At 32.0% G+C, this 12,218-nt stretch overlaps 1 protein-coding gene across 9 annotated transcripts in view; it reads left to right on the top strand.

The window, feature by feature from the left end:
• PHF14 (PHD finger protein 14) overlaps positions 1-12,218 on the top strand; it is a 235,529-nt gene that overhangs the window by 108,365 nt on the left and 114,946 nt on the right. For all 9 annotated transcript variants that reach the window (XM_032402038.1, XM_032402043.1, XM_032402039.1 and 6 more), the window contains 2 exons: positions 8,329-8,379; positions 8,505-8,626. In XM_032402038.1, the coding sequence (XP_032257929.1) occupies positions 8,329-8,379; positions 8,505-8,626 (173 nt within the window). The remainder of the gene's footprint in view (positions 1-8,328; positions 8,380-8,504; positions 8,627-12,218) is intronic.

The raw sequence follows: 12,218 nt of genomic DNA, 5'->3' as shown, positions 1-12,218 counted from the left end.
AATGGAATTGCTGGGTCTTATGGTAACTCTCATTTTAGCATTTGAGAAACTGCCAGACTGGTTTTTAAACTGGACATATAATTTTCTATTCTCACCAGCAGTGGTGTATGAGGACCCAAGTTTTTCTACATACTCACCAACATTTATTATTGTCTGTCCTTCTGATATAATAATCCTAGTGGGCGTAAAGTAGTATCTCATTTTGACTGATTTGTATTTCTTCGCTGGCTAATGACACTGATTATATTTAAAAAAGAAAAAAAAAATGATGCAGCCCCTTTTCCCTCTCTCTTATCTGTGCCATGTAACAGTGCTAAAATGATGTTTCAAAAAGTTGGACTCTTAAACAAATGAAAAATGACCGAGATTACACATCTGTTGTAAAGCTTTAAGTAATCCTCTATTATTATGGCCCTCATCCCTAATTTTAGTTTGTATGAACTAAGCAAGATAAACCTAATGTGATAATATGATGAAATTCCAGAAAGATGCTCTGGGGAATAATTGAAAGATTATTGCTGGGGTGCCTGGGTAGCTCAGTTTGTTAGGTGTCTGCCTTCGGCTCAAGTCATGATCCCAGGGTCCTGGGATCGAGCCCTGCCTAGGGCTCCCTGCTCAGTGGGGAGTCTCCTTCCCCCCCCCCCCCCCGCTCATGTGTGTGTTTGCGCACGTGCTCTCTCCCTCTCTCTCTCTCTCTCCCTCCCTCCCTCTCAAATAAATAAATAAAATCTTAAAAAAAAAAAAAGATTATTGCCATAGCACTATTTTCTTTTGCTGCCCTTATCACAATTGGAATTAATTTTTTTGTAGTTGTTAGTTTAATAAATGGACAGAGACCCTTTACATAATAGAGACCTGGCTGTTTATTTTTAAATACTTGTTACCTGAATGCTAGGTTAAGTTCAGACAGTAAAACTGGGACCAGCCATTAGAATTGTCTTAACTATGGAACATGCTGCCTCGTTCTTTGGAATAGTTGAAGCTATATGACTATGAGGGATATTTTGTGAAGGGTTTTCCAAAATTGGGTAAAGAGAAGGGATTATATGAACAAATACTTAATTTTAATTTTAAGATGTATGTGAAATAACCATGACTAAACCCCAATTCCTTTGACCTCAGTATGTCATGGATCCTTCTTTACATTCCTAGTCTAATAGCCATTTTATTGTCACAATTATCGAGCAGCATTGTTACCCACATACCTCTTGCCTTCACTTAAAATTTCAGTATGTTACTTAGATCCTGTATTTAGTCATTTTAGTAATGCTTTTGCTACCATCCTTGATTCTTTCATCCTATTGCCATTCTGATTTTTTTTTTTCCATTCCTGCCTGAGAGTTGCCATTTAAATGTGTTTTTTGAGAATTTTTTCTTGTTAGGCATTTTCTCTATACCCATCTTTAAGGTGAATGTTGAGTTTTATATCCTTATTAATGGTAATAAAAATGACTTACTCCTAAATTTAAGAACAGTTTTGACTGTAGTTTAGATTTTGAAAGATATGAGTATTATATGATTTTATTTTTATGCTTCACATTAGTTGCAATATACCATCTTTATAAATAATTATTCATGTAATTATTTGTTTGGTATCTGTAGACTCATGGACATGAACTCCCATGTGGATAGGAACTGTCCTGTTTACTATATTTCTGTTACTTTCTGCAGGGTTTGGTTCACAGCAGGTACTTAGTATTTCAGTTCTTTCCATCTTTCACCATGGCTATACATCTGAAGCTAGTGTACTTTGGAAGAGTCTTTTTTTCTAGCTCCTTATTGTTAGGAAGGGAATTGGTCCTTTTCTACTTATATATTAATCATATTTCATTGACGAAACTATAGAATTACTCAAAGGCAGCCCGGGATACTTTTGTGTAAGTACCTTGTTATTTAGACATTTTCTCTGCATTATTTTTTCTGTGGAAGCTTTTCACTTGCTTTTATGCAAGGTAATTACTTTTGAAGAAAATATAAATTAGCTTACCTGTGTCCCTTTTGAAGTTACTTTAAAATTGATGTTTGTACTTTTTGGCATATTTTCTAATGACTTTAATGTAACTTGAAAGCTTTCAGATTTTCTTTTCGTTTTCTTTACACTTTATGTTATCTAGTGACTTTTCATCTTTTATACAAGTGCCAAAGGACTTATTGGGACCTGTCTTCTTATAGTCCTTTACACACATGCATCATCATCTACTCTCTTTGAAGTTGTACATCTTTTTTCCTATCTCATACATTTTATTTTTTTTATAGATCCCCATTTTTTTTGGAAAATAATGCAATAAAAAGTCAAAATAGCTTTTACTAGCTTTGGCTAAAACAATATTGTCTTTCAGGATGCACCTGTTGTTATAGATCATTTGAAAAAAGGCTTAAACACACGTTTAAACTGTTTTCCATCTGACTTAACAGTATTAAGTCAATAGCCTGTTCCAAGTGGCTTTCTTCATTTGAGAGATAATCAAATATCATAGAGGTTACTTCCATTACATTTGTTTTTAAACTAATTTTACACATGCAAAATAGAGGCCTATTTAACAAAGTTAGAACCTAAGTCCTAAGACTTCAAGAAACTAGAATATGTTTTGTGTGTGTGTATGTGTGTGTGTATGTATAAGTTTTGATGCTAGTTTAGTGGAAACATAGAAATGTTTGGACTCAGCCCTATTGAAATGACTAATGGTTAATGTGCATTGTTTCTTAACTTGTTATCTTTATACTTTTTAAAAATAAATTATTGCAGTTCTGGGAAGAAAGGGTTATATATGGAGGCTTTAGGTATCAGAGTTATTGAGTCTCTTATTAGACTCAAGGTGACCTCTGAGGTACTAAACAGATTATGTAACCTCTGTTTGTTATAGATCCTTAGAAGAAACCCTCGCAATTTTTGTGGTGAACTGGACTATATTTAACTCACTTTGGCTCACTTGGAAGAGATCTACTATGGGTATCCTTAGCTCAAATACTACTATTCAGAGCCTAAAGGCTCCTGCTGTGCTTTTTGCCCCTTGGAAATCTGTCGTTTTTATTTACTTCCTCAAGTGTGGAATAAGGAGAACAAATAATAGGCAAAGCTTCAGGATTTTACTTATTTTGAATATACCATTATTCTTGAGAAGGGTTTTATAGGAATGTTTATTAATTTATAAAATGTATAATTTGTTTTCTACTTTTAGGCTTGTGGTTATTTTAATTGAGAGTGTTAAGAAAAATTGGTCATTATTTTATTCTTCAACATATTTTCCTAACCCTGTTAGTATAAATTAAATTGACAAGAAAGGAAAACAGTCACTTTTGGTGATCACCGTTCCATCTGTTATATGCCAGTAGCCAATAGAAACAGATGGTGCTTTATTCACATTGTTTATATGTACATTTTATTTTAAATATTTTATGAGTTTTAATATATGACTGTGTTCAATATATTGTTTTATAATTGGAAAACATATACTTGTTTTTTTAAGGAATTTTATATAAATTTATGTTGAAAAATTAAAAATATGTTGAAAGATTTTTGTATAACTGCCACACAGCTGTTGGCATTTATTCCTCGGCATAAATCTGAATTTTAGCTTGACAGAGGTTTTCAAAGTTTGACCTAATTGTCCTAATTAACATTGAATTTGGAATTTTGTTCATGAAGAAACATTTGTCTTTTTGTATAGAAATTACATAGGGAGGCATTGCTTATGTTTCTTGTAACCACATACAGCTTATTTATTAACTATCATAAAAAAGATCCATTTTAAATTTAGAGAAAACAGTACACAATGAATATGTGAAACCCATCTTAGTGATATCAAAGATGTTGAGGCACTGTTTTTTAGTTTTAAATTTAGTTCATTTGTCAAATGAATCAGTCTAACCTTGAGAAAATCATCATGCATCTAACTTCATCATAAATTAAAATAACCCCAGCGCTAAAGAATTAATTAAAATTTGTTACAGGTTTTCTAGTCCAAATGAGTAAAGTTATTGAAACATTTAATTATTTGTTTCAGATGAATAAACTTATTAAAGTGATGATAGCTAAAATACTTTATTCCTTTTTAACTTATATACATTGTCTGTAATACCATGCTACTGTCTTTGTGGATATTTTATCACCTTCTGTTTTCAAGAAAAGGTACCATAGGCAGATAAAGAGCCAGGTGATCTATGCAGCTCAGATTGTCCTTGTTCCTTAGGCGAATAAAATTCTTACAAAATAACACAGAAAAAAATAGAAATATGTCAAGTTTTGGAGCGAGTTTCAAACTTTCATTCACTCTTAATACCTTAATAATTACAAAAGAAAGCACAATTTGCAAATGAACCCTCAGTCATTTGGAACTTAGAGGTAATACATTTGTGTTAAGTTCTAAAACATATACTTGATAAATAAAATTCTTCCTTTTCCACATGATATTTTTACCCTGCTGCTTTATTTATTTTTTGCTTCTAAAATAGTGTCAGCCTCAATGTATATCATGAAATGACCACCCAGTTATAAATACTTCTATATATCTAAGATGGGGCAAGCTTTTGGATAATTGAATTTTGTTGGATGAGCCAAACGTTTTTGTTATTCCTTTTTGCATCATTTCTTCCTTCTTTTAATTCCTCTTAACATTTTCTGATTCTTTCAGGGACACCGTGTTTAAGATATCTTGTCTATTGTGATTGTAGGCAGTCATGAGTTGTCATACTTACAGTTGCTGCCACTTTATTAAAACTAGGAAGAAAAAAAAAAAAAAGGAAAGAAAACCCAGAACTGTCAGTATTTTCCTGGTTGGAGGACTTGGTATTTATGAAAAGTTGTGTTTGGATTAAATCTTCTTTTTCTTTTCTTTTCTTTCCTTTTTTTTTTTTCCTTTGGAAATATTACTGGTATGGTAAATGCCAAAGAAGATGCTTGCTGTAATTTACTTGGGTAATGGATCATGTTAGTCACTGTACTGTATAAAATACCAAACTGGGTAGAATATAGTGTCAATTTAAGGTATTGAGGTCTCCTCTTCATTGGGTAAAAGTCTCTCCTTGTTTCAGAATAGAAGAATTCTTCCTTTAGGCATCACAGTGTTATAGTTTATTTAAGTATTCAAGTCAGAATAAGAGATTTGCTTTCTCGTAATAATTTTACTCATCTCTACTTGCATTATACTATTAACCTTGGATTTGGCAGGCAAGAAAAATCACTGAATTCAGAGTTGAGATACCTGGGTTTGCAGTTTACTTCTGTCAGTTACCAGCTGTGTGATAATTAGGTCACTTCATTGGACTGCTTTTTCAGAACTCCAAGATGCTATAATTTCATATTGCTTTTAACCCTTCTGTTTTTCTGGCTGGATTGTTTAGTCATTTAAAATTACCACAGGAATACATCAATGATTATCATTTGATAATAAATGTACTTAATTGAAAATGTTTTAGATAATTATATTCACTTTAAAAATAGCACTTTAATAAGACATACATAGAAGAAATTTATAGAGAAATGTAACTGTCATTATCACTTATTGGCATTATGCCGCGTGATACTAATTTCGGTATAGATATTAGAAACTTCGAATTAATGGAATCATACCAGAGGTTTAAAGGTTTAAAGTATTAATAAGAAATGGTAGATTATTGGGGCGCCTGAGTGGCTCAGTCAGTTAAGCATCTGACTCTTGATTTCAGCTCAGGTCATGATCTCAGGGTTGTGAGATGGAGCCCCGCGTCAGGCTCCTTGCTGGGCATGGTGCTTGTTTAAGGTTAAGATTCCCTCTCTCCCTCTGTCCCTCCTCTCTCCTTCTCTCCTTCTCCCTCCGCCCCCAATAAAGAAATGGTAAATTATTGTATATCTTCAAAAGAATTGAGAACATGAACTTAGAGCATTCATATCTATTTCAAAAATTAATTCAATGATTAGATGATTCAAAAATTAGTAGTACTTTGCTACTAGATAAAGTAGTTCAAAAATTAATATATATATACTTCAAAAATTCAATGGTTAGAAAATTTAAAAAAACTAGTAGTAGTTGACTTTTGTGAAAAAAAAAAAAACCACCCAACTAGTAATAGTAGTTTATTACTAAATAAAGTAGTAAACTGAATTGCTACTTCATTACCTAAAGATGCGTTGAATGAAGAGAAATATGAAAATGTGTGAGGCCTTTTGAGCATTCTTAGATGTTTATAGAACTGAAATGAGTCATTTCAATATTCCCCCCCTTTTTTTATAAAGTTTTATTTAAGTAACCTCTGCACCCAACATGGGGGTGAACTAATGACCCCAAGATCAAGAGTCACATGCTCTTCCAACTGAGCCAGCTGGATGCCCTGAATATTTTCCCTTTGATATCGGTTATTTGGATCACCTGACTGAAATGCCCTTATGCATAAATTATGCAAATTGAAAAATAGATTACTGGCAAAGGGAACAGTAATTTATCCATTTTGTCGACTCTTTTCTCATTTGCATTCTCTAGTATAATTATTTATGAGTTTTAATTTAACCACTTACTATTTATTTTATTAAAACAAATTTATTGAGCTTTTATGTAATACATACTGTATTAAGATTAATTGGGTCTAGAATGATGAATGTGGCATGGTTCTTACCAGTTTTATGATGCATTGTGTCGGAGGACAGAAGTTGAAGCATAAAGGACAGGAATGTCACAGAGAGGAAAGATGAATATGTAAAGAGCTAGCCTCAAGGTTTTAGGTAGAACTTGGATAAATGTTGTCAGTATTAAGGACTCTTCTACACTGATGTTCTCAGACTTTAATGTGTGTATAATTTACTTGCAGATCTTGTTAAAAGGCAGATTCTAATTCAGTATGGTGAAGTGAGCATGAGCTTCGATGTTTCCGACAAGCTCCCAGGGCATGCCAGTGCTTATGAGCTATGATTGATTTTTTTTTTTTTTTTTAAAGATTTTATTTATTTGACAGAGAGAGACACAGCGAGAGAGGGAACACAAGCAGGGGGAGTGGGAGAGGGAGAAGCAGGCTTCCCGCGGAGCAGGGAGCCCTATGTGGGGCTCGATCCCAGGACCCTGGGATCATGACCTGAGCCGGAGGCAGACGCTTAACGACTGAGCCACCCAGGCGCCCCTATGATTGATATTTTGAGGAGCAAGGCTCAGTGTTGTTTTTTAGAAGTAAGAATAGCCATATGTAGGGCCTGCATTTAAAGCCGTTTCCTGGATATAGTCTTACTTATTCTAACTTATTCCATAATGTAATTAGAACATACTGATTAGCAATACAAATGTAAATGAAGACATAGTTTATAAAATTACTTCTTTTGAATGACTAATTTAGTCAACTGTTGGTTATCTTTGGGCAGATTAAACAGTATGCAATTAGCCATGGTATTAAATAACAAGGGAGTCAATATTATTAAGAGTTGAAATGACAGAAATTTAGGAAAACATCAGGGTACTTGTACTGGACATCAATTCTGTTTAGGATTATTTGGGAATGTTCCTTGATCTTAGCAGTCAGACAAAAGAATTTGTGGGAATGGTGCCTCCTTTCTCTTTCAGTCTCTAAAGATCTATGGTCTGCACACACGGATTATAAATCTACAGAGGCTGTGCAATGTGGGTGGAGATTTTGAACATATTGTATGCAAATACTATTGTATTTTTATTACTTTTAACATTTAGATGTCATCGTTCTAATGGTAAATGTGTTCTGATATATAGGATGTAAAATTTCAACTAAATAGTGTAAAATAAGTCGTTTATACCATGTTTTAGCTAGGTTTTGTTTTTTTGTTTTTTTTCTTTTTTCTTTCTTTCTTTTTTTTTTAAGTCAGCTCCATGCCCAGCGTGGAACCCGAGTTTTAGTTTTATTTCATTTAGGATTTGGGGACATCTGAGATCTTTTACTCCCACTTTTTGATGGAAGTTAAAAATTGGTTATGTTATACAAACATGTATATACTCTACACACACACACAGGAGTACTAGAAGTAGTATGAGTCCAGGTTTAGCATTTTGGCTATAGAAGTCATATAAGTTATGAAAGTTTAAATGCTCTGGATAAATCATAATTGTGTGACATGTGTGAAGTGTTGAGAAGTCATCCCAGCTGATTTTGAAGAACTTACTTTTCCTATCAGATAGTTGTGTAATTTAAAAGTAAAGCGCTTATAAAGTGCATTTAATTTGTCATGTTTTTATCTCTTGTGACATAAATTGTAACATAGTGCACTAGAGCAATACAGTATTAATTAGAAATACTAATTTTCCAAGTGCTTAAGTTAAGCAGTAACATTTAACAGAGAATATTTATTTTTATTATTAATTACACAATAGATATTTTTGTGGAATTTTTTTTTTTTCTTAGAGAACCAGAGGACGAAAGCGAAGCTTCATTCCTGAGGAAGAAAAACATGAGGTTGGAATAAGTTAAGCATTTTTTACACAGTCTAAACTTTGAGAAACTTTCTTGCTTAAATTACTTCTTTTTTCCTCATATCCTGATTTTGTTTTATGTTTTGGTTTTTTCCCTTTGTATGGCAGGAAAGAATTCCTAGAGAGAGAAGGCAAAGGCAGTCTGTGTTACAAAAGAAGCCTAAGGCTGAAGATTTGCGAACTGAATGTGCAACTTGCAAGGGAACTGGAGACAATGAAAATCTTGTCAGGTAAATTGCATGCTGAGACTTTGTCTTTAGGGGATTAAGGTTCCATCTTCATCATTTTCTCATCACAGATATAATGGGGGAAAAAAAATCACAGGATAGGACCTTTCTTAAAATCTTATTTAGTGGAAATAGTAGTTCAGAAACAGATTTCATCCACTTATTAACCTGCCACACATGGTTATTCTCTGGCTTTAGGTGTAATTAAGAGTGATAATCTGGATTTTGAACACAAGAAACAATTTTCTCTTGACAAGAGCAGTTGGTAATGCTCTGTATGTAGAGGCCACAAAAATAATTTGATCTTTGTGCGAAGATTATTATTTTATTTCATAAAACAATACAATTACTAACTTGTTACATATTATAAAAGTTGAAGTTTATTAGTAATAATGATAAGAAGGATTCTTTTTTAATGACAAGAGCTTCATTAGCATTTCCTTACCATTTATCAAAACGAATGTGTTAAATGCTTCTCTCATGAAATAAAGAAAGGTGAAAAGATGGCCTAGATAGATTTTGTTTTTTTGTTTTGTTTTCTTCTTTGTTTCTTTGTTTTGCTTTGGTACTTTTTTTTTTTTATCAGACATAATGCTAATCAGGAATCTCAGCTGATGTTGCACAGTGGCTATTCCTGAGGGTCCAGAGACTGCTAATTTTAGCCTTTGCCTCTTTTGCTGAGATGAAGAAATTATTCAAAGCCCTGGGTGAGATGGAGAGTGGGTGAAGTGGGTGAGCAGCAAAAGGAGATCTAATTTAAAAGTAGTATCATTCTTTCAAAGGACAGTGACACATAGTCTTTTAGTATGTTAAGGAAACCATTTCTGATTTCTTTCAAAAATTGTCTTTTGATAAAGCCGTGAAATTAACTGAGGGCACAGAAATTAAATGTTTCAAAAAGAGTGAGTTGTTAAAAGGTATATTAGCACTGTTAAATGATGTTAAATATTTGCTTCCAAAATGATGTCATTTATTTGTCATTAAAAACTAATTTCTATTTGTTTTAATTCATCAAATAAAGGCGTGCAGTTTTAAATTTTATGAGTTTTTTATACTATCATTAAAGAAAATAAGGAGAAAATAAAAATTCCAGTGAAGAAATACAAAGTGCTTCCACAAAGTTAAGAAGGTCTATCATGTTTGGTCAGTGTTCTCTGAAGTAATACATATAGAATGTCATGAGAGCTCTCCTGGAGATGAAACTCATTTAAATTTAGGATAGAGTAGTTCCTGTATCAGAAGATACACATGAATAATTCTGACCACAGTACAATTTTCTTTCTGTAAAAAAAAAAAAAAAAATCCCAACCATAAGCATAACATGATGGAATACATAAAACAATAAAAATAAATAAAAGAAAAAAACGCATAAAACAGTCTTATATAATGAACAAAAATTCAATCTAAAGGAAATCCCCTTGGGGTTGAGGGTTGCATCATGGGACATGATCAATTTGAAACAGTAGTTAAAAACTTAGAGAACTGGTTATTTTCTCTTTAATTATTTGAAACTATGTAAATATCAATCCTCTTATTTATTTTTTCAAGATAGGAAGCTGATTCATGACAGTTTTGGTGTAGGAGCTATACATTTTTACCAGGTTTCTATTTATTTATTTTATTTGCTTGTTCATATATTTCAAAGAACCTTGGACATAAGTTCAATTTTTATTTTAAAACTATAACAAGAGCATCTCCAACACATCATTATTTTGTCATTAAAAAAAAGTAGGTACAATCTTTCTTCGATTCTTGATGAGATTTTTAAAATAGTATTAGCCTTTCCTATCATTTAATTAATTTCTGTTATAAAAATTTCCATTCCTAATTGCATTATTATAACGTGCCAGTGTCTGGGATTTTGTGGAAAGTCTTCCAGAAGGTAAAGATATTTTTGTTACTCTAGAAATGATGAATATACAAAGTCTTCCTTGGTTTTGCCTTAAGAAGACAACATCACAGATTTTCTGCAAAGGTTTTAAAGAGGTAATGAAGAGGGAATTAAATGTTTTATAAATATATATTAATGTTTTTGAGGATAAAATAAGTTGGATATAAAGCAATGCCATAAAATGTTTTATGGTTATAATGTGATTCTTCTGTAAAAAAATACATATTCAGTTTAAGCACTACTGCTCTTGGGTTAAAGAAGAATTTTTTTTTATGTAGAATTTCATGTGTTTAAAAAGGCAGTCTCATAAGTTAATATTGGCCATTTCCCCTAACATCTCTTTTATTTTGTAATTGGCACCATTATTGTTTGCAAATCACCCCCCCCCAAAGTCTACACTTTCATGATTAAGTTGCATTTTAAATATTATGTACACATGCTATTTTTTAACTTTAATTTTAAGACATTTTAAAGTAGACTTTATTTTTCCTAAAGATATATTTCAGTGCTTAGTCAGAGATACATTATACTTATTATGTATGTCTATTAGGTTCTCTTATAAACTTCTTCGGTGGTAATTTAATATTTTACTGAATATACTATATTTATTTTCTCAAGTTCCTTTGAACTAATGTATGTGACTCACTAGAACCTGCTGTTTAGTAGCTTTGATTTTGAAACCACACTTCTCTATGTAATTCAGGCTATATAAAAAAAATCCTTCTTAATTATTTTCCTGGCTTTTTCAGTTATTTGTATATGTGTATATGTGAATTTACATGTGTAATTTTTTAATATCATTGGGAAATTGACTTCATTTAATACGTTAACTGTGATATTAGGTTCCAGCTGTTACTTTTGGTTTGCCTCTAAGTTTTTCTCAGGTCTTCGGCAAGTAATTTAGCATTTCTGTGTCTCAGTTTTTCTCTTTATTGTACATGATCAAAATTATACTCTGTTCCATTAGGGACTTAAATGAGTAACTACTGAGTGATAAATATTTTTCCATATAAAATAGTAGGGTAGTGGTATTATTTAGTCATACAAAGGATACATATATGTGGGCTCCAAAATAAGGGTTCCAATTGGTAAATATGTTTTAGTAATAATACAAAAATGCTTATTTTTGCCTTTCAGAGAATGTGCATGCCCTGTTTTTGTTGAATTTGTTGAAACATGTTCTCTAAAATGATTAGACTCAACTATTTCCACTAGACATGGGAAATCTGACAGTAATCAAGGTCCTAAATAGAAAGATGGTTTACAGTATCTTACAAATTTTTAAAAAATAGTCCTTCCATTTTGCATCTGCTTTTGAAATTTAATTAAAAATTATGTGGGAAATTTCCAATTCAAAATGCATATTTCTTAATGCTAAAGGCCAAATTGAAACTCTATTTTGAAGTCTTTTTAGGTATTTATCTCTTTGTGATGGATGTTCCTTGTTTGAGGTAGATATGGCCATGTAGTGATATATTACTGGTTTTTGTTTCCACAGTTCCTGGAACAATTAATACTCAGTAAATGCTTGGTAAATGAATGACTACTTTGTATAAGTAATGACTGATCATTCTTTGCTGAATTAATAAAAAAAAAAACTTTCACTGTTATAATTTATTCCTAGAACAAATTGGTCATTAAATATAAGTATTTGATGAAGATGTTTAGAAGGCTTAATAAAGGAAAATTGCTTTTATGTCACTA

Source organism: Phoca vitulina, unplaced genomic scaffold, assembly GCF_004348235.1.
Source record: "Phoca vitulina isolate PV1807 unplaced genomic scaffold, GSC_HSeal_1.0 scaffold4, whole genome shotgun sequence".
In the NCBI taxonomy this organism is placed as follows: Eukaryota; Metazoa; Chordata; class Mammalia; order Carnivora; family Phocidae; genus Phoca; species Phoca vitulina.
Note: the sequence above shows the minus strand (reverse complement) of the source record. Positions and strands in the feature narration are given on the sequence as shown.